Raw genomic sequence first — 22,888 nt, 5'->3', positions numbered from 1 at the left:
CCACTAAATACTCTGGACAACTTCGACAATTGTATCAGCTCCTGAGGACGATGGTCTGCCCGATCACCGGATGTGACAACGTCAGACTTCTTTCTCTGGGAATAGGCCTACCTGAAAGGAAAGATATACGAAGGTAATCCGGATAACACTTGAAGAACTACGGGATGCAATAACGGCCAATATCCAACACATAAAATAAGAAACCCTGGGAAAAGTATTCGCTAACATGCAGAGGCGTGTGCAAGCATGTTTGGACGTCAATGAGTGGCATTTTCAACATGTCTTGTAGGAACTATAACTAAAAGTGTAAGTTAAGTTTCATTATACAGCGACTTTTCGAATATACTGTAGGCCTACTACATAATCACTGTAGGTTGTATTCCAAATCTTAACGGAAATTTTATAACAGGTAAATTTTATAAATTAATGGAAGATACAATGAGAAATTTTTGGGATATTGCACTATTCCACTGATGTAGATACATTAAGCTTTTCGATTATATCAACTCCATCATTACGGAAAGCAAGAAGGGGGAAATTCTCTGTTGACTCCATTATTAAGAATAGTTCTCCGCGACTTGAAGTGGTATGCAGTGTGACATAGGTACTGTTGTGTTTAGATAGCTTGGCCAGTGATATGCGCGAACATTTGAGTAGGGTGTGATCTGGAGTGAGTCAGTTTCTCAGCATATTCAGTGGGACAGGCGGGGGAAGGAGAATTGCACGCAAGCTGACGTAAGTTGAAAAATATTGCTCACGTATCAGCAATCCATGGGCGATCACAGTTTTCCACTTACTACTATCCAAACACTCGTACTTAACACAATGCAGTCTTCCTTTTCACACTTCCACTCACAATAGAATTTACTACAATGTCTTTATTGGTTCCATTACGGGTAATAATATTTTTACAATAGTTAGTATAGGCCTACTCGCAATTGGACGAGGAAAAGAAGTGAATTTTACAGGAGCTGCACAGCAACTAACCTTTTACACTCCCTCTTTTTTTTTTTCCTTGTCAGTATCGAAATATGGACTTGCCTGGTTTACTGCGCATAATGTTATGACCGGCCAAGCTATCTAAACGCAAAAATATAAGAAAAATATTTAGTCAATCACTAAAAATAACTATAAAGTGAAATAATAATAAAAACTCCTGCAGTAACTAAAGATGATGAATGTATGTTACGTAATCAGTCGTGTGAAAAGGCGGGACTACAAGAAGAGGAATTAGCGTCGATTAATATTCAGAATCATTGATGGTGGCACTGTTAAGAGCCGTGAGAATATGGAAGAAAGAAGAATAGAATATAAGAAATCGTATTTAGACCTATAGTTAATTCTTATGCGGGACCAATAAAATTACACATAGAGAAAGAAGAGAACCATTGATTATCTCTTGCAACTTTGTTGTACCAGGAAAATATTTGGGACTGAAGAGAGAAGAGCTATCAATGTTCAATTAGAAATAATCTGAACATATTATTATTGTTATTATACGTGGTACATTTGAAGAAAAAAACTACCACCAAGGTTACTAATCGCAATCTTACGGAGCCATTCTTGTGGCTTCTTAAGACGGTCATTAGAAATACACTATGCAGGAACAAGAGAAGAAATATTACCATGCGTATTCATCGAGAAACTATTTCAACTGTTAAGGCCTTATGATTACTCCAGGGGCGTATTTAGGCCTGGCCAGATATGGCAGCTGCCTAGAGCGGCCGATTTGAGGGGGTGGTTTTTAAGCTATTACTGTTAATTACTTTTACATTTTTTTAATTTTGTTCATAACTCTTTAAAAGATTACATGAACTTAAACGCACAATGAAAAGGATATGAGTAACATTGGCAACGATCAGTTTAAATTTATTCAACGGTCTGCCAACGGAAAAAGCACAGTTTTTCAATAATAGTGTCACAATGCGATCATAGCACTTTTTCAATGTTATGCCCTCTCACCGTGAGAGTCTCATGTGATAACCTTAAAGAACTTACTGGTATTATATTACGATACGTTAAAAAGGCTAATCTCGTTGCTCGCAATCATAAACTTTGTGATGAGAGACGCCGCTAACTTTGTCATAAGAGTAGCCAGTACCAAGACTCAATAATTTCCATTGAGACTTAAATTCAAAGAAAATGCCGCCAGCCATGTAGCAGTCGGACGCTTGGCTTGGCAGTTTAGTTTAGTTTGAAACGATAAAGAATACAGTTGTTTTGTACCTAGGTAATTTATATTTTAATATTCATTATAATGAGTGACAGTCGGAAAAAGCTAAGTGGTTCTCAATACCGGAAACATCTCTGATTGAGCTTCTGGCTGATCATTATCAGGCAATACATCTCACTTGACGATATGTGTCAAACGAAGAACTGCATCTGAAATCTGATTAGTGTAATATGTAGCTAGTCAGCGATGTATGCAAAGGAGAGGGAAAGGAACTGGTCACGCTACCCCATTATCCCCTGGCCTAGATGCCTTTTGAGTGATGCCTTGATGATGTCACTTGTGGAGTCCAGACCTGTCTTGGGACAATTGACTAAACAAAAATACCGGAAACTCGCGAAAGACAAGGCAATAAGAAAAGAGGAAATTATGAGAAAAGTGCAGAAATATATGTGCTGTCCTGTGGGAAGGAAATGAAAGATTTGGTTTTGGAAGATGGAATGGGATGTATCAAGGGATGTGAGGAGTACGAATATTTGGGGTAAAAATTACCTCCACATACAGCCAGGAAAGTGACATAAAATATAGAATTAAGAAAGGTAGATCGGCAATAGCTATGTTAAATGGGGTTTGGTGGGATAAGACAATAACAATTAAAACAAAACTCCAAATCTATAATAAGGAGTACTGTAACATATGGGGCGGAAACCTGGCATTTAAACACGAATCTGAGATTGAAACTCCTCTTCACTGAAATGAATTGTTTTAGACGTTCCACTAGACATTCTAAATTGGAAAAAATTCGAAACACAACCATTAGACAAGAAATGATAGTTAATAGTACATTGTTAGATTTCTTTAGCTACATGCAATTAGAATGGTATGGCCACGTACGTAGAATACCAGAAACAAGATTGCCCAGACAGATTCTGGAATGGATTCCGCCAGGAAGAGGAAAGAGGGGAAGACAAAGGAAAACCTGGATGGACGATATAAGAAGAGGAATGAAGGAGAGAGGCTGGGAAGAACGGGATTGGCAGGCAAGAGAAGAATGGAGGAAGAAGATAAGAATTTAAACACTTTGGATACAGGAAGATGTAGTTTACATTGTAACCCTGTTAATAATGATAATAATAATAATAATAATAATAATAATAATAATAATAATAATAATAATAATAACAATAATAAAAAACACAGGTAGCTTGTTCCAGTTCGAGTCCAGATACATCAGAGTGTAATAATATGACGAAGAGTACCGAAAATAGTGGAGTGCGTAGTTTATCTGAGTCAGGCGTTTCCGATATTAGAAACAGTAATAATGACGTGGAATCAATTATTTCGTTGATCCAAATGACGCATATAGAGGCGCCAAGTAATTAGATTCGCCCCTGGATTACTCTGAAGTATGGAAAGAAACGATTATCGTTGTTAATCATAACCCATATTTACCATCGGTGCAGATGAGGATTGCGGGAGAAGGAGAAGAAGAAGAAAAAGAGGAAGATTACCAGTAGGGTCAGGAATTTTTTCCATTCATCTAATCCTTCCGGCCGCACTATAAGCCCTGGGATTTACTCAGCCTCTAATAGAAATGAATAGCAGGGGAGGTAACGCTTACTTTAAATATTGGTGATTTTTAATTGCTAAATAATATACTTGTAATTAAATATTAGATGTAATTTAATAATGCCCATTATTTTGGCTACCATAAAACATAATTCAATGCGAGTTAGATAGGCAGCATGGTAAATAAATATTAGATCTTTAGTTGTAGAAAGTCCTGCAAAAGTTACTTTGGCAATTCTTCTGCTGCACCGCTTCTGGCAAGGAATTTCTCTGTTTTCAGATACTATTTGTCCGCGGCATTACACGTAATGAGATAAGTTGTCAAACAAAGAGAACTACAACTGAGAGATTAAATAGCCTCTCCTCTGACCTGAAGTCTGAACTTTGTCACAGCGTTTCTATTGTGACATTAGCACTGTATGAGATAACAATGCAGGGGTCCAGGTGAGGGAAGACTTAGAAAGCAGAGTGGAAGTTAATTCCGTTACAATGCGTCGCAATGCTCTTACTACCGTGTGAACCGCAAGTAAAGTCCTGTTTTATATTTGATTTAGTAACTGTAACATTTCCAGAAAGCATATCATGTTGTGCGTTGAATGAAGTATCAAAATTTGGAATAACGTAACTGAAGGAATAATGGGTCCAACGCGGGAGTTTGGGGTAAAACATGCCCCAATAATCTGTTTTATTTAATATAAAATAAACTACTGTTCGGGTTTTTATTAATCCTATTGTAATCAACACTCAGCGTTCAAGTTTCGAAATACAAATGTCAATATCTCAATTGAGTGTATGCCTTAAATTCAACTTTTTCGAAGTTGGTGCATGTCTTTATCTTTCCCCCCTTTTTCCAGTTGGTTGTGCCATAAAAATTAGTTACACTCTACTTTATCATCTCCCCTTACTTGCAACTAGAACTGTTTTGTTGTGAACCCTTAATTGACATGAAATATAAAAAACAGATCTAGTCAGGCTCGTCATATTTTCAGATGAGGCGACTATCTGTTTAAAATCAGTGTCATTTTTTGCATCTCATTTCTAAGTCTGCCTTCAAGTAAACATTCTTTTCATTTATCCCGTTACGTCCTGGACTTAAAGTGGCTCCACAGGGAGAAATCCATCTGGTTGAGTTCAGGTGATCTAGCCGGCCACAAGGGAACATTTATTTCAGGAAGCCTATCACTTCCCTCTGCAAAAATTCTCAGGAATACCATCGCACTAAAAACAGATGTTCTCCCAGAGGACACGGGAAAACAATAATCTGTCAGGTGGCACAGCATAATCACGCACACTTATGAGAGTTGAAATTTCCTTGCATGAAAAACATACCAATGTTGATATTTCCTGCAAAAACTGCCTATGCGGTGACTTTTTGAGAATGCTGTATGTATGCTTGAAGGTTGTAAGTAGATCAGTATGAATAATACTGGACACTGTCACAAAAGTAACAACAAATAGGGGAGAGTTGGGTAGTATCGGACATCGGGTAATATCGGACAGTGAGTTTCTTTCATCTACAACCAGATTATAGTACCTGAATGACATGGTTACGTTTCTGTGATGTCGCATAGAGAAACATAACTATGTCATTTAGGTACTACCATCTGGCGGTAGATGAAATAAACGCACTGTCCGATATTACCCGATGTCCGATACTACCCAACTCTCCCCTACTTTCAATTTATTATTTATAATAAAGCCATTAGACACTCACTTTATATAAATGCTGTGGAAAAAAGGCTAATAATATAAAAATAAAAGATTCCTTTACAAAATTTGAACATTTTAAGGGACATATTTCATAGTTCCCATAACAGCAACATGTCTAATATATGGACTAGCGTCGTGTATTACAGGCGCTGTTCGGTTCAAGTTTGTCGACTACGATGAAGTTCGCTCTCCAAGAGGGGGCCTATCATGTTTGTTCCACCTTGTTATAAAAAGATTTGCTCACCTTCACTCATGTTATACTCGCTTAAGAATTTCAGCACTTATCTTGCGATTAGTTTTTTATTTCTGTTCATATGAAATAAGACGAAGTTTTTGATGTCCTGGTTGCCTGTCTCATGTTCGAACATTGCAGGACACTAGTATGGACTAGAATGACCAAGAAGGGATTAAAAATAAATAACATAAAAACAAACAAAACATGAAAGAAGCTACCGGCGTCGTTAAGTCGGCTGAGGCGCTTGCCTACCGATTCGGAGTTGCGCTCGGCCATGGGTTCAATTCCCATTTGGGCTGATTACCTGGTTGGGTTTTTTGAGGTTTTCCCCAAACGGTAAGGTGAATGTCAAGTAATCTATCGCGAATCCTTTGCCTTCTCGCCAAATACTATCCGCTATCACTAATCCTATCGACGCTAAATAACTAAGTAGTTGATAAAGCGTCGTTAAATAACCAATTAATACAAGAAAGAAAAATTAATAGGTGATTAAAAACATAATTAAAAGAGTAATCTAATTGTATAACAAACAGTCAAAATAACGTAGGAGTAAGCGAATTAACGTAGGAGTGAGTAAGCAAATTAATGTAGGAGTTGGTAAGCGAATTAACGTACAAGTAAGTAAGCGAATTAATGTAGGATGAATAAGCGATTTAACGTAGAAGTGAGTAAGTGAATTAACATAGAAGTGAGCAAGTGAATTAACGTAGAAGTGAGTAAGTGAATTAACGTAGAAGTGAGTAAGCAAATTAACATAGAACTGAGTAAGCGAATTAACATAGAAGTGAGTAAGCAAAATAACGTAGAAGTGAGTAAGCAAATTAACGTAGAAGTGAGTAAGTGAATTAACATAGAAGTGAGTAAGTGAATTAACATAGAAGTGAGTAAGTGAATTAACATAAAAGTGAGTATGCGAATTAACGTAGGAGTGAGTATTCGAATTAACGTAGAAGTGAATAAGCAAATTAACGTAGAAGTGAGTAAGTGAATTAACGTAGAAGTGAGTAAGTGAATTAACGTAGAAGTGAATATGTGAATTAACGTAGAAGTGAGTAAGTGAATTAACATAGAACTGAGTAAGCGAATTAGCGTAGAAGTTTGTAAGTGAATTAACATAGAACTGAGTAAGCAAATTAACGTAGAAGTAAGTAAGTGAATTAACATAGAACTGAGTAAGCGAATTAACGTAGAAGTTAGTAAGTGAATTAACATAGAAGTGAGTAAGCAAATTAACGTAGAAGTAAGTGAATTAACATAGGAGTGAGTAAGTGAATTAAAGTAGAAGTGAGTAAGCAAATTAACGTAGAAGTGAGTAAGTGAATTAACGTAGAAGTGAGTAAGCAAATTAATGTAGAAGTGAGTAAGTGAATTAACATAGAACTGAGTAAGCGAATTAACGTAGAAGTTAGTAAGTGAATTAACACAGAAGTGAGTAAGCAAATTAACGTAGAAGTAAGTGAACTAACATAGAAGTGAGTAAGTAAATTAACGTAGAAGTTAGGAAGTGAATTAACATGGAACTGAGTATGCGAATTAACGTAGGAGTGAGTAAGCGAATTAACGTAGAAGTGAGTAAGCGAATTAACGTAGAAGTGAGTAAGCGAATTAACATAGAACTGAGTAGGTGAATTTTGTAGAAGTGAGTAAGTGAATTAACATAGAAGTGAGTAAGTAAATTAACGTAGAAGTTAGTAAGTGAATTAACATGGAAGTGAGTATGCGAATTAACGTAGGAGTGAGTAAGCGAATTAACGTAGAAGTGAGTAAGCAAATTAACGTAGAAGTGAGTAAGCGAATTAACATAGAAGTGAGTAAGCGAATTAACGTAGAAGTGAGTAAGTGAATTAACATAGATCTGAGTAAGCGAATTAACGTAGAAGTTAGTTAGTGAATTAACCATTTCACATTTTAATTAATTTCTTTCGTGTTTAGACTTTTATTACAATAATGGAGTAAATATTCTAAAGCATACATTTCAAAGTGGCATTCGTTTTCGGAATTCATACTTCATACTAATCATTTGACGTGATCAAACAAAATACATTTTAGGTTAGGTCTCGTGATTCGTAAACTGTTTAATCAAAGTAATAATTTCATGTTGTCAGACAAAATACATTTTAATATTAGATCATACACTAATCTACTAACTACTAACATAATGTGCGAGAGGTCCAGAAGAAAAATATACTTTTTCACAAATTATATTATTGAATCTTTTATAAAACACCTCCCCAACATAAAGATGAGATGTGGTAAATAAGCGAGACATCGTTATTGTTAATACTATATTATTGTTATTATTATTATTATTATTATTATTATTATTATTATTATTATTATTAATTCCAAATATTAAATCTCAAAACCTTATTCCTTTGCTGTGGTCGTGCCAGAGAATCAGTCCCATTCTGAGGCTTATTTGAAGGTTTCGTAACAAGCTGTTTTTTTACGGTGATGGGTTATTAGCCCCTCGCCCAACTCCTAAGCTATATGATTATGTCTCGTGACGAGAATATTGTACGAAATGGAAATATAAAAATTGGAAATTTATCCTTTGAAGAGGTGGAAAAATTTAAATACCTGGGATCAACAGTAACTAATATAAGTGATACTCGGGAGGAAATTAAACACAGAATAAATATAGGAAATGCTGTTATTATTCGCTTGAGAACCTTTTATCATCCAGTCCGTTGTCAAAAAATCTGAAAGTTAGAATTTATAAAACAGTTATATTACCGGTTGTTCTTTATGGTTGTGAAACTTGGACTCTCACTTTGAGAGAGGAACATAGGTTAAGAGTGTTTGAGAATAAGGTGCTAAGGAAAATATTTGGGGCTAAGAGGGATGAAGTTACAGGAGAATGGAGAAAGTTACACAACATAGAACTGCACGCATTGTATTCTTCAACTGACATAATTAGGAACATTAAATCCAGACGTTTGAGATGGGCAGGGCATGTAACACGTATGGGCGAATCCAGAAATGCATATAGAGTGTTAGTTGGGAGGCCGGAGGAAAAGGATCTTTGGGCAGGCCGAGACGTAAATGGGAAGATATAATTAAAATAGATTTGAGGGAGGTGGGATATGATGATAGCGACTGGATTAATCTTGCTCAGGATAGGGACCAATGGCGGGCTTATGTGAGGGTGGCACCTCCGGGTTCCTTAAAAGCCAGTAAGTAAATATTATTATTTATTTATTATTATTATTATTACTATTATTATTATCATCATTATTATTATTATTATTATTATTATTATTATTATTATTATTATTATTATTATTATTATTATTATTATAGTACATGGAATTGTGTGATTTTATCCTCTTTATTAGTTGGCAACATTGAAGAGACGGCCAAATTAGTCTTTCAGGAATTAATCTTACGTGATCCTCAGTATAGATCTTGGCCTGCTATGGCTTTGATAGAGAGGATTTATTTATTGTTTGTTATTCATAGCAATATTCAGTTGTGATTATGATATTGAGCTTTGTCTATCTCCTATGTTACATATTATGTTATTCTTCTTGTAGTACTTTGCCTGCATTTTGAGAAGTCTCTTGGGCCTCTCTTCTCGGCATCGCTGTGACACGATAGACGGAATTAATTTCATTGCTTGAGAAAATTCCTCTAGTCACCTGCAGGTGTAGACTACTCCGTAAACTCCATTTTAGTACAGTCTGGTGGTAAGGGTAAAGTTTTAATTGGAAGTTGAGGTTGCAGCTACTTGATCAGAGCGTTTTTATGAGATCCGACCCCCGCTTCATGAGACCGTAAAATATGAACTTCTTGTTTCTACTTGTATTCGTATAATTCCACCAGGTGCGATGGAGTCAAACTTCCCAGGATGTAGTCGCGATTGTCACTTCTTTCACAACTTCCGCTGCAATTACTAATGACAAGAGTTTCTACTTTTATTGTAAAGACTATTCGTGAGTTTGCTCAAAGTATTGATCTTTTTTCAAAAGGTTCTGTGTTAGGTTACCATCCGTATTATATGATGTAATGGTTACAATGCATTATAATGCAATTCACGGGTTCAAATACTGCCAAGGACATTGGATATTCAAGGGATGATTCAAATTCTTTATGTAGTTCCCTTCAGAAAGCATTAGACAGAAGAAATGGGAAGGCACGTATAAGAACCCTGTTTTAGGCAAAATTACCGGCTAGTTGTTTCTACTTCCACGACGTTTCTTGACTAACTACAGATATTTCTGCTAGCAAACGTCTCTATTTACACTACAGATATCTATGAAGAACATCTCGTGATATGCACTATCACTTCTTACGGACAATGTAGGAAATAACGTGAAAACAAGAAGTGCGGTCAATAGTTTTTACTTACTTACAAATGACTTTTAAGGAACTCGCAGGTTCATTGCCGCCCTCACATAAGCCTGCCATCGGTTCCTATCCTGTGCAAGATTAATCCAGTCTTTATCATCAAATCCCACCTCCCTCAAATGCATTTTAATATTATCCTCCCATCTACGTTTCGGTCAATAGTTTTTACAGGATTGAAAAATAGGAGAGCTCTCAAAATAAAATAGATAGCCTACACTACATTATTAAAATGTTTTTCCTCCATTTCTTCCCCACACCCTACTCATTATCTCCAATCTCTACTCTTTGTCTTCTTTGCCTTCTTCTTCTCTGTCTTCTTTCTCACTTTCTTCCTATTTGTTTTCTTATTTCTCCATTTTCCTCTTCTCTTCTCCCCCCTTCTCCAACACCTAATTATCTCTCGCTTTCGTTTCTTTTATTCTTCTTCTTCTTCTTCTCCTCCTCCTCCTCCTCCTCCTTCTCAATCTCTCTTTCCTTCCCTTTATTTAAGTTATGGGCCCATGTCTTGTACACTATAATTTAAAAACGATTTAAAAGACTATTTCAACAGGATCAGTCTAATGTTAGCGTGCATGTTATCATGATTTATCTTAATTTTTAGAAACTTTGGGAATAATAATAATAATAATAATAATAATAATAATAATAATAATAATATAATGTACATAAAAAAGAGAATTCATGTTATTCTTGAAACTGATCCCGTACGACGGAATTTCTCAACGTCGACTAACATTGTTGTGTTATTTGGTGCCGCAATGTTAAAGCGCTCCTGGTACTGCTCTTTAGCTTGGCGCAAGCTGGGTCCATTCTGACGCCCCATTCCAAATTACCGGAAATAATGCCACTGATCAACAAGAGTTTTTCTCCATATTAAAAAATGTGTCCTTTATGGTTTGGTGTGAGCTGAATCCAAAAATGCATCTCTTTTCTTCGTATCACGTAAGGTTTTTAAGATATACAATGATTTCACTCTTCGATAAGCGCTCCTCCAGGAAACACCAGGCGCGGATTGGGGGTTGCATTTTATGAGTTTATAACCTATTTACGGTTTCTTATAGTTGTTGGCATGTTCTTTTGTACTTCCAATAAATAAACAGATATTGGTCCCTTCTATTCAGTAAATTTCATAACAGTTCAAAGTGAGGTCTATTCAAACAAGTGTGTGGTTTTCAGTATTTAAAAGAAAAGTTTGCCAGTTTGAGTGAAGGAAAATTAAAGAGAGCATTTTCATCGGTTCACGAATTCACAAAATTATGGCTGACTCTTTGTTTGAGGAAAACTTATGGCACGGCGCGCTTTCAAAGATATTTGTTCAAATTTCCTTGGAAATTCTAGGGCCGAGAACTACATAAAACTTGTGCAAACCATGTTAAATGAATATGAGGAAATGGGGTGTAATATGTCTTCTAAAATACACTTTTTACATTCTCATTTGGGTTTCCTTCCTCCTTACCTTGGAGCGGTAAGCGACGAGCATGGGGAAAAATTTCACCAAGAAATATCTGAAATGGGAAGGCGATATAAAGGAAGATCATCATCCAGCATGTATGCACACTATTGTTGGGTCCTTGTAAAAGACGGTCCCGGATCAAGTTATGAACGGAAGTCATCCAGAATATAATTTAAAAGATAAGTTCAAATTTCAAGATTTTTCTCATTATAAGCATGAAATATTTTTATTTTTGTTGTGTCTTTTGTGTTTTAAACTGTGTAACATCATTTTTTATACAGTACACGTTTTTAAAATATATGAGGTATTTTGAATCCCTTGTTGTAATTTTATCAGCAGCAGTGAAAAATAAAAAAATGTTTTTTCATAAAAAAAATTAAATCCACTTCCCCCGGGAAATGCTACGTCATGCGGCTATTTACATTTTAAATGTAGATTTAAGGCACAATATTCACCTATTTTTATTTCGGAGCAAGACAAAAAGTAAGAATTTGTTGTTCAGTGTGCTTGACGATAAGCAGTCTTCTCTGTTGTGAGAACCATAATTGCAGCACTAACCCCAGCGCTGGATATTATGCAATATGTCAAACTGTCATATAATAGTACATTATGCAACGAGCCTATAATGGTAGTAATTAAGACGCGAGTATGTTTATGAAACGAGCGCAAGCTAGTATCATAATTTTCATACGAGCGTCTTAATTACCATTATAGTCAAATTTCATACGACTTTTTATGCTCGACCATATTTCTAACTCGAAATTATTCATAAATATTCATGTTATTCTTGTCTGACTGAGGAGCGGAACTGACCTTGTGCAATACCTCGTAAATTGTGAGATGTGCGCAGACGCGAAAGTATTGATTTTTTCCGAGAAACAGATGTTGACATTGACCTTTACATTGAAAAACAAGATGACAAATTGAATTTATTTGAATATTATTTACAATTAACGCTAATTATTATAGTAGCAGAACTGACTTTATTTCAAATATAGGTGATTTATTGATTTATTGTTGTCTTTCGATTGCATATCCGAGAATAATCGATACTTGCACTTTCATATTGCTACAATGATATTTTCTGATTGGTGGAACACCTGAACTGTAATGAATGGGTGTACTTTAATGAGGTCCATTAAAGGGCTGCTACCAGGTGTATAATTACTACATTTCGGCATGGTCGAGCATAAAATAAATAAATTCTTGGTTGCTAGGGAAACATGGATAGCAGATTAACGATAATTCAGTTTTGTTTGTTTTGCCGCACATTGTATAAGTGGCGGTTTCTGGCCTGGTCACAGATTTGCGCAACCACCACCTTTATATTATTTTAATTGAATTGAGATTGACTTTTTACTTTTCCCAATAGCATTGCAATTAATGCTCTCTGAGCAGCGATAAGTTTAACAGCGACACAACATTCGTTTCCGTTCAATACAGTCATGTGTGGGAATTGCTCTGCCATCCAGCTGACAACCGGAATTTTCAATAATTTCCCGTGCGCGCGCATTTAGCGTAGCTTCTTCACAAACGGAGCCGTTATGTCGTGTATTGCGAATGGTGGTGGCATTCGGCGTGCAACTTTTGCGGCTGAGCAGTATTTTTCTACGTACTAAAGAGGATAATATATTTTAGAAATAACATGGGTTTAGAGAGATTATCGGTATTTGTAAATCTTTCAGTGGAAGAAGTCTTCATCATGGACATTTATCATTTCAACCAGAATGTTTCCGATAAGTGCGCTCATTGCAAGAAACGTAGAATAAACTACTTTTCAAGTAGAACTAAGTATTTTCAAGGAAGATAATTAATATGTGTACATTATTATTTTGTATTTTAGTTCTTTATATGATTTTAATGATAAATGACGAAACCAAAGAGCTTGCCTTGCAACCTTATACGTCCATCAAAAATGTTAAAGGTCTTACATGGTTTCGAATCTCTGTATCTTTGGAGTGAAGCCGAATTTGTAGCTTTATACAGAGTTCTCCGTATATGACACCATGGAACATACAGAAACAGTTCCTCTTTACTGTACAGTGCGCCTGTGGTACGAGCCGAAGTTCAAGTCTGTTTTGTAAGGAGTTGCATGTGTGCAGTTCGCCTTCTGTTGTGAACTTCTGAAGGGAATTACTCATCTTTGTGTAGTGTATTGCAAGCTATCGTTTTCTTCATTTTGCTTGAGAACAATGAAGAGATTAGGCCACTCATTCTTGCGTAGTGTAGTGCAATCTATTATGCTTTTTTCTAATTGTTTTCAAGATTAATGTGTACAGCTTATTGCAGCAAGATTTGTAGCTTTAAGTTATTAAAAAAAATGAAAGAAAAATATCAGGCAAGTCATTTCGAACATTACGCAAGAAGAGATTAGTCGAGAGTTTCAAAGTACCTTCAGAGGTATGAAACATAATATATTGAAGGAAGACACTGAACATCTCTTGTGACACAGATAAGATGCACTTATATTTATTTGTAAGTTATTTATAAACCTTTTTCTCGTTAAACACGTTTTAGAAACTAAAGTTACTAACGTAGAAACAATGGCCGATTTCGCGGTAGCTATAGTCCGAGTCAGCTTACTTACCCTAAGAGTGAAACCTAACCATTTTTCCCCCTATTACTATATATCCTAGTGGATTATAGTGATTTTCTAGTTCTCAGGTTGAATTTTGTTTTACCAACTTCATTTCGAATCTCGGGTACTGACAACTACTACAACTGGCAGTTATTTTTAACTGTTATGTTCGCAGCAATAACTTCGCTTTTCAGTAAAGTAAACTGATGAAAATGCAAGTACCTAGGCTTGTGAATTAATAATTAAATAGTAATACCGGTATTAATATTAATATCAATACACAATTCAATTCTGGTGCGTTGTGATTCCAATTCAACTCTATATTCAGGTAAATTTAGTTAAGTAAGAAATAGCTTACAGACCTACTTCGTGTGAAATATGCACACAAATATATTTCCCATTTTAATGAAATATTTTCGTGTTTAGATTTTTATTAAAATTTCCAAGAGAGGAAATAGCATGGTAGCAACTTCTTCAAGAAAGAACGTGCTTGTAAGTATTTTAAGTAAGCTATATATTTTAAAGCGGTGTTATGTTTTCGAAATTCGTACTAATCATGTCACATGATCAAACTACATTTTATTAGATCATACTAATCCTAATTACCAACATAATATACGAGAAGTCGAGGAGGAAAAACTATTTCATAATTTATTGAACCATTTAGAAAACACCTCGCAACATAAAGATGAGATGTGGTAAATAAGTAAGACATTGTTACTGTTAATTACTATATATTTTTTTTTCAGTACGTAGCATTGTGATTTTTCCCCCTTTGATGATATTAGTTGACAACACTAAAGAGACGGCCGAAAAGAAACTTTAGGAATTACACTTACGTGATCCTCATTATAATTTGTGTTAGGCCTATAACTGAAAATGCCGCTGAGCTTACGGTATGAGGGAAAACTCATACATGGAGAACCCTGTATTTGGTCATAATCGACCCATAATTCATCCTAAATATCAGCATCATCTAGCTTCAAATATCAGGCCCTTTGCTCGTTTAATTCTCACTCATATGAGGATAATGACTGAACAAGCAGCCGAACTCTGTGACAGTGTGGTCAATGTGATTAAAGTGTAGGCCTAATAGTGTGTAAAAGGAAAAAGATAACTAATGTAGTCTAATATTGAACCAATCTATCATACGTAATTATTACACAAATAAAATGAAGAGATTTACAAGTTATAAAAACTTATTTTTTATTTTAAGTGCTACACATGACGGGAAATAACCATTCAAGGTCGCAATTTGAACATCTTAAAGCAAACACAAATATAAATACAGCAAGTTACAAAACAAAGTAGCGACCTACATTTTTAACGAGACTCCTGAAACCATCACTGCTGTATGGCAGTATTATCCAGTTTTCAAAGTAATTGTGCGGACACAAATGAAACAAAGAAGCAGCAGTTGTAAGATAACTGCACCTCTGCACGAGGGTAGACCCTACCATTATCGAGCATAACTCCGTTGTGCAAGTTTTCTGAGCGAAAGATCTAGTAGCAAAAGACTTTCATAAAGAAATTTTGCCCTTGTACAGTGAGCATTGCCTGTCACATCAAGCTGCGTACAATTAGGTTCAGAATTTCTCTGAAAGGCGAACATGTTTCGAACACCGAGTCGGTCGGCCAGTGGAGATTATCGTGGAGGTAAACGTGCAACAGATTGGCGGCTTGATCCTAGCAGACAGAATGAAGAGGGCGATAGCTAGCCCGGATAACCATAGGTGATGTGTCTTGGGTGCATCAAAGCGTGCATCAATGCTCTGACCAAGTCGTCAATGACACAATCATGCATATCGATAATTCTGTCATCTAACTGGTGATATCTTCAGACACATCAAATATAATGGCTCTACTTCAATTTGTAACTTAATGACTAAAGCCCGGATTTCTAAGCAAAATTCATATTCTTTTCTACACTTTTAAAGGTAAGCAGAAAGATTATAATTCGTAAGACACCTAGATAAGCAGTTTTAACTATGTTTGTTAGTGCTTATAAATGCTTATTTCGCAGGAAAACGTTTTCGCTTACTTATTTTACTACTTTTAAATAAAACAACATATTTTACCCAAAACTGTAATTTTAAAAGTGCATATTTCACTCCTAGCAGTCATTTATCACAGATTCCCTTCTTTTTTTTATTGGCTAATAAAAAATTAACTTCAGTCAAATGCGTAAGAAAGAAATGCTAGGGTATGACCCAGGATGTTGTGAAATACTTTGTAGTTCTAATTAGGAGAGAACCATGGGATTCCCCGCCAAGCTTCTGCGACTAGGCAATATAAAGACGTGAATCTTCTTGTTTTCAGCGAGAAGAAAGTGTTTATAAAGTCACCGATTAGAATTAAAAAATTTTATGAACTCCTTCCAAATTTGTCTTTACCTCCTCTGCCAGTCTAACTCGATGGGGTACGTGGTTACAGGCTGTGTCATACTACGCGGAACATTTCAGTGAAGTGAAAAATGTTTTGAATGCCCTAAATGTAAAAATGTAGTCAGCATTGCCACAGTCCACGAGTGTTTTGCTAAAAACAACATCCAGGAGAAGATTCAGTACATCCATAACCGTTTCGCCAAATACCCGAAATTTTAAAGCAGTTGGAAGCTCGAAATAATTCCTTGGAGAGTTCACTTTCTCTGATGGACGAAATTTCGGTAACATTATCTTCAGAAACACATGGGGTTGCAAAAATTTCATTCGACAACCTCAGTCAGGTATGAGAGAAAAATTTCGGTTACAAAACACTGTTTCAAATTTCTAAAAAGCTTTCTGATGAAGAAACAGATATTGAAGAGGAATTCACCGAAGAACCGTGGTGTTTTTCACATGCGCCTATGGCGTCGTGCGACGTCGAAAGAACATTTTCACTGTACAAATCATTCTTCACTGACAGACGCAGGAGCTTCACACAGGAAAATCTTAGGAAGACCTTCATTGTATACTGCAACAGCCTTCAATAGGATAAGAGTTCTACGAAACAAATAATTCATCATCATATTTCCGTCTATTCGTTTTTGCTTATTTTTATGCTTATTTTCACCATCTTTATGCTTATTTGCTTGCTTATTTTACTGTTTGATTGTGCTTAGAAATCCGGACTTTATTAATGACTCTCATACATAGACGAGAGAAGAAAATTTGTTCGCTGAATTTTCACAAAGAAAAGATATCGCTTCAGTCACAGCTCAGGACTACTTCTACAGAACAGCATTTTATTTTTACTTCAATTATTATTGTACCTGAGTTTTTTAATGTACTTCACTCCCACCCCTTCTACTAATGAAGTTCAACCGTCCTCCACACAGATCCAAGACCGCATATACAGTCATAGAAGCCTTACGGTCACAGTAAACAGTACGTTCCAAAAATATGTTCGCGTTTTCCGGTGACGAAAGAGCTTTCAATATTGAATCATTTTCGCACAGGTACTGTCGTCCATTTGCCTACGTCGCATCCCGGTTTGAAAGTTTTCTGAGCGAAAGATCTAGTAGCAAAAGACTTTCATAAAGAAATTTTGCCCTTGTACAGTGAGCATTGCCTGTCACATCAAGCTGCGTACAATTAGGTTCAGAATTTCTCTGAAAGGCGAACATGTTTCGAACACCGAGTCGGTCGGCCAGTGGAGATTGTCGTGGAGGTAAATGTGCAACAGATTGGCGGCTTGATCCTAGCAGACAGAATGAAGAGGGCGATATGCTAGCCTCACCAGCTTTTATTCGCCAGCTAGTGGCTGGGCTGTCTTAGCTCTTTTCTGAGAACATTAATTTCTGTTAGGTATTGGACGTCTATGTAATATTATACAACTATTTAACATAATTTAAATGAAAGGGCCTCGTTATGTAATTAACTGTCACGTGATTTCCCCCCTTTCTACGATCCTGCGACAAAACCCCTTGGACGGACAGTAATAGCATGTCTGAGTAATTTTATCTTTTCGGATCGGGCAAAAGTGAAGATTGAATTTACAGTACGTAAGGTACTCTTTTACAGAGTAGGATAGAATTATTTCAACATGAGTTACTCGTACGAAGAACGAAACTGGTAATTGGGATTAGGTGCAATAGTCTAAAGTGCGATAATATGCACATTAGAACTGAAGCCGGTATCGAAATAAACGTCCACCATTTTAAAAATGTGTTTAAATATCCATATTATTATTACTTTTCCATTTAACTTCATTCTCTATATTGTACGCTAATGTGCTGTAGACAGTATAATGTACACTGCATAATGAATACGTCCACATGGACAGCTCAGTTCGTGAGTAAAAACACTCATTGTTAATACAGTACTGAATTTTGATTAAACAAAAACCTAATGAAAATTATCAAACTCAAAAGCGCAATATTTCCTAGTTTACATAAATGGATTAACTACTTTTCTTCCCTCCTATACCTAGTAAAGTGATTTGTTTGTATATTACATTAGTATCATCGAATTCCATTCGTGGAAGGAGGTAGCAAACGGCGTTGATCCAAAAGTATAGGCAAGTTATATTAAAAATGTTAGTAAAAATAAAATGATGTCCCTGTATATCACTACGTTTGAAAACGATTATTGTAATCATAAAAATGTAATAATAGCCATAAATAAAGTTAATGTTGAAGATAACCGACACAACCGAGGTCATTGCTTAGTGATGGAGTATATGCGGCCCGACATGCGCACTCTGGGCCTCAACCTGTGCATCGGAGTGTTCTACTGCGTGGGCTGCGTGGCGGTGCCGTGGGTGGCGCTGGTGTCGAGCGAGTGGCGGCGCTTCCTCTGGTTCGTGTCGGCGCCGCTGCTGCTGGTGCCCGGCTACTACTGGCTGCTGCCCGAGAGCGCGCGCTGGCTGATCAACAAGGGACGCATCGCCGAGGCCGTGGGCTGCTTCCAGCGCATTGCCGCCTTCAACGGCCGTGGCGAGATCCCTTCTTCAGCCATCGACAATTTCAAGGTGAGTGCAGTGGATAGCTTCCAATTCACAATTCCAATGAATTAGCCGATTCACTAAGCTGCCTTACTACATAATGATTAACATTTAGGATTCTTGATTTACGTGCGACTTGATGAGTTAATTCGCTGATTCTATTTATGAAATCAACTCACAATTGAAGCAATTCACTAATATGTTTCGTGATATTTTCATTAACTAAACTCGCTTTTTTTTCTATTTGCTAAGTAGAGTTGTGATTCAATCAATTGATCAAGTCTTATTTTCTTATAATAAATCATCATTTTCTAAAGCAGTGTTTATTAGATTTGAGAGAGGTGGGATATGATGATTGAGAGTTGATTAATCTTGCATAGGATAGGGATTGATGGCGGGCTTATGTGAGGGCGGTAATGAATCTGCAAGTTCCTTAAAAGCCATTTGTAAGTATGTTTCAAAATATTAGATACTTTTCTTAACATCTCGTATGTACGTTATTTTTCACCACTCAAATTGTTTTCATTCACGTGATCATAAATGGAACTACTTTCAATAAATGCTTGTCAATTCTGTTGTGATGGCTTTTTTATTCATTTACTTTCTGAAAATAATTTGTGCCGCGTGGAAAATCGTATAAAAGTTAGTTTTTGTACGCGACGTAAATTACATACAATTTTTTTTTATTTATTTTATTGGGTTATTTTACGACGCTTTATCAACATCTAGGTTATTTAGCGTCTGAATGAAATGAAGGTGATAATGCCAGTGAAATGAGTCCGGGGTCCAGCACCGAAAGTTACCCAGCATTTGCTCGTATTGGGTTGAGGGAAACCCCGGAAAAAACCTCAACCAGGTAACTTGCCCCGACCGGGATTCAAACCCGGGCCACCTGGTTTCGCGGCCAGACGCGCTGACCGTTACTCCACAGGTGTGGACTACATACAATATGTGTCCTCTAATTTACGCGATTAACCCTCCATATCAATGCCTGTAAAGGAGGGGACGATTCTATGAACAACACACACACTAAACATCGACATATTTGTGGGCCTCCCGTAGCTTGGAGACAGCAGAAATGGGCCTCCACTGAGATACACACAGGACAGAACATTAATAAGGGACGTCTATTTATTTATTCGAACCTATTAAATACACCGTGTCCCGCTTAGAGGAATCGAGAAATAAGTGATAATTTCAAGTGTAAATAATGGTTTATTAACATACCTTTTACATAACTTGATGTAAAATCTCTCCGAGTTTGGGAGAACGCTGAATGCAACTCGATGTGTGTGCCTTGAGTTGTCCTGCAGACATCTAAACAGTATTCAACCTCCCGCCCATTGTGCTGTGACGTTTATGGAGTCATCTGCACTTATGATGCGTTGTCTCAGTTCCTCCAAAGTGTTAGCTCTGCCCCTTTCGTACACAGCATTCTTCACAAAGCCTCAGAAAAAAAGTGCAAGGGGGTCAGACCGGGTGACCTGATTGGCCAGGCAATGGGTCCTCGTCTTCCGATCCACCGAACACGGCGTTGTACTCGCGTAACAGATTTTTTTCTGCTAGCCATAGCACACACTGAACTTTCTGTTGTGGTGACCACATGTTGACCATGATGTGTTCTCCTACAAAATGGCGCCAGGCTTGTTTTAGCAACAAACAAACGAAAGTTACGCATGCAGCTGTTTTCAGACTTCGTTTCGTAAATTTGGACAGTTTCTCTATCTTGTCAGATGTAAATCTCGACGATATCTTCATCTCGTTTTAAGTGATGAGCATTTTTTGTAGCTTCTTGGAATTATTCTTGATAAGAAATTGACTTGAGGTGAACATACTAATTATATATATATATATATATATATATATATACATACATACATACATACATTCTCCTAGCAGTGGTAATTTATTTACTGAGACAATTTAGAAACTTGTTGACTAAAGACTATCTCAGAAATGCACATTATCCCTCTAAGCGGGACACGGTGTATATGTCGAATATGAAGTAAGGCCACAAAGGGGAAAACCAAAGGAGAAAGATTCGATCCGATGTCTCGGCGTAGCTCAGTGGTAGAGCATCCAGTGCATAGAACTGGGGGGATCATGGGTTCGATCCCAGGCTCCGAAGCGAATTTTTCTCTGTCATTAACAAATAATAACCATACAGAAAACTCTATAGGGCCAAAAAATTAATAATATCTGTACATAGATTACTCGTCTACAGTGCAAACAAACTGTGGAGTTCCAGCCGCACAAGTCACTCATATGAGTGCGCTCCTTGTATGATGACCAGACATCGAGATTTTGGACCCGATAGAATAAGTTTACTACGTCCGTACTATAGTCAGCTTTTTCATTGTGTTGGAGTCGGCAGAAGAAGATACATGTGTACATGAAACCAAGTTCAGACCAGTCTGCTGGTACTGTACAGTGACGTTCCAAAAAAAAGGCAACTAATTTATCAAACATTAAAATAAAATGTTTGTTAGAGGAGAAAAATTCTATAGAACCAAAAAATTAATCTTTACATAGATTAAAATAAAAATCCTATAATGCGAAATTTTCAAAATTAATTAATATGCATTTCCTTTCGGCTTCTGTCATAAGCACAAGTGCAATACTTACTCAACATGCATAATAATTCTACACAACATACACAACTTATGAAGTACAATACATGGTACTGTTACAATGTAGCATACAACAACACACATTCTGAAGGTCTCAAAACTAAACTTTCTTCGGTAGTCGGCAAGACAAAGTTTATATTGGGAGAAGCTCCGCTCTACATCACATGATGTAATGGATTTATTTTAGTAGGTTATTTTATTACGCTTTATCAACATCTTACATGATTTAGCGTGTGAATGAGATGAAGATGATAATGTCAGTGAAATGAGTCTGGGATCCCGCACCGAAAGTTATCCAGCATTTGTTCATATTGGGTTGAGGGGAAAAGCCCGGAAAAAATCTCAACGAGGTAACTTGCCTCGACCGGGAATCGAACCCGGGCCACCTGGTTTCGCGGTCAGACGCGCTAACCGTTACTCCACAGGTGTGGATGATGTAATGAATGCAAAATGAAAAAACACTAAGTCATTGAAATCTATCTTCGCTACCCCAGCAGTGTCCGTAGACTTCTTCCCTGCTAGCATGTCTTTCATGTCACAGAATATCGCATATATTCTTAGACTAATCACATAGATAACCACATGCACAGATCAAAACTAGACTTAGCTATCTTCTGTCCTCTCTTCTGATAAAGTGAACTAGGTGTAAGGGACTATTTTTATTGTCAGAACAGTACCTCCTCTCCCTGCCTTATGAGTATGATTGAGTAAATAAAGCACATGGGACGACAGGTAGGTCGCTACCATCACTGCCCCCACCCACTACAGTCCAGGTATCCAACTTGAAATCGCACTGTTTTCATCTATCGGGTCTAAAGTCTCTAAGCCTGATGATGACATAATATAGGCCTATATCGAACATGGAGTAGGTCACAAAGGGAGGGAAAAACTAAAGGAGAAATATTCGATCCGGTGCTTGAATTGAGTCTCGACGTAGGTCAATGGTAAGAGCACCGAGTGCGTAGAACTAGCGGTCCTGGATTCGATCCCCGGCACCGGAGCGAATTCCTTTCAGTCATTAACAAATAATAACTATAATAGAGAATTCTGTAGGGCCCAAAAAATCAATCTTTACATAAACAAAGTTACTAGGCCTATATATTTTAAATGTCGATTTTCGTAAATAGAAAAATAGTATTTCGTATTGAGCCGTAGCAGCGTGATCTGAAACCCTAACACTAGCAACATGGAATGCGCACTAGTTCGAGTCCTCATGGAGAAGGAATTTTCCCATAAAAATTTCGGTCAATGTAAGGGACCAGTGTTGACT

The 22,888-nt window shown here is 36.8% G+C and overlaps 1 protein-coding gene across 3 annotated transcripts in view; it reads left to right on the top strand.

Moving 5' to 3' along the window:
• LOC138709260 (organic cation transporter protein-like) overlaps window positions 1-22,888 on the top strand; it is a 343,326-nt gene that overhangs the window by 304,315 nt on the left and 16,123 nt on the right. For all 3 annotated transcript variants that reach the window (XM_069839911.1, XM_069839913.1, XM_069839912.1), the window contains one exon: window positions 18,714-19,015. In XM_069839911.1, the coding sequence (XP_069696012.1) occupies window positions 18,714-19,015 (302 nt within the window). The remainder of the gene's footprint in view (window positions 1-18,713; window positions 19,016-22,888) is intronic.

The sequence above is a fragment of the Periplaneta americana genome, chromosome 11 (assembly GCF_040183065.1).
Source record: "Periplaneta americana isolate PAMFEO1 chromosome 11, P.americana_PAMFEO1_priV1, whole genome shotgun sequence".
In the NCBI taxonomy this organism is placed as follows: domain Eukaryota; kingdom Metazoa; phylum Arthropoda; class Insecta; order Blattodea; family Blattidae; genus Periplaneta; species Periplaneta americana.
Note: the sequence above shows the minus strand (reverse complement) of the source record. Positions and strands in the feature narration are given on the sequence as shown.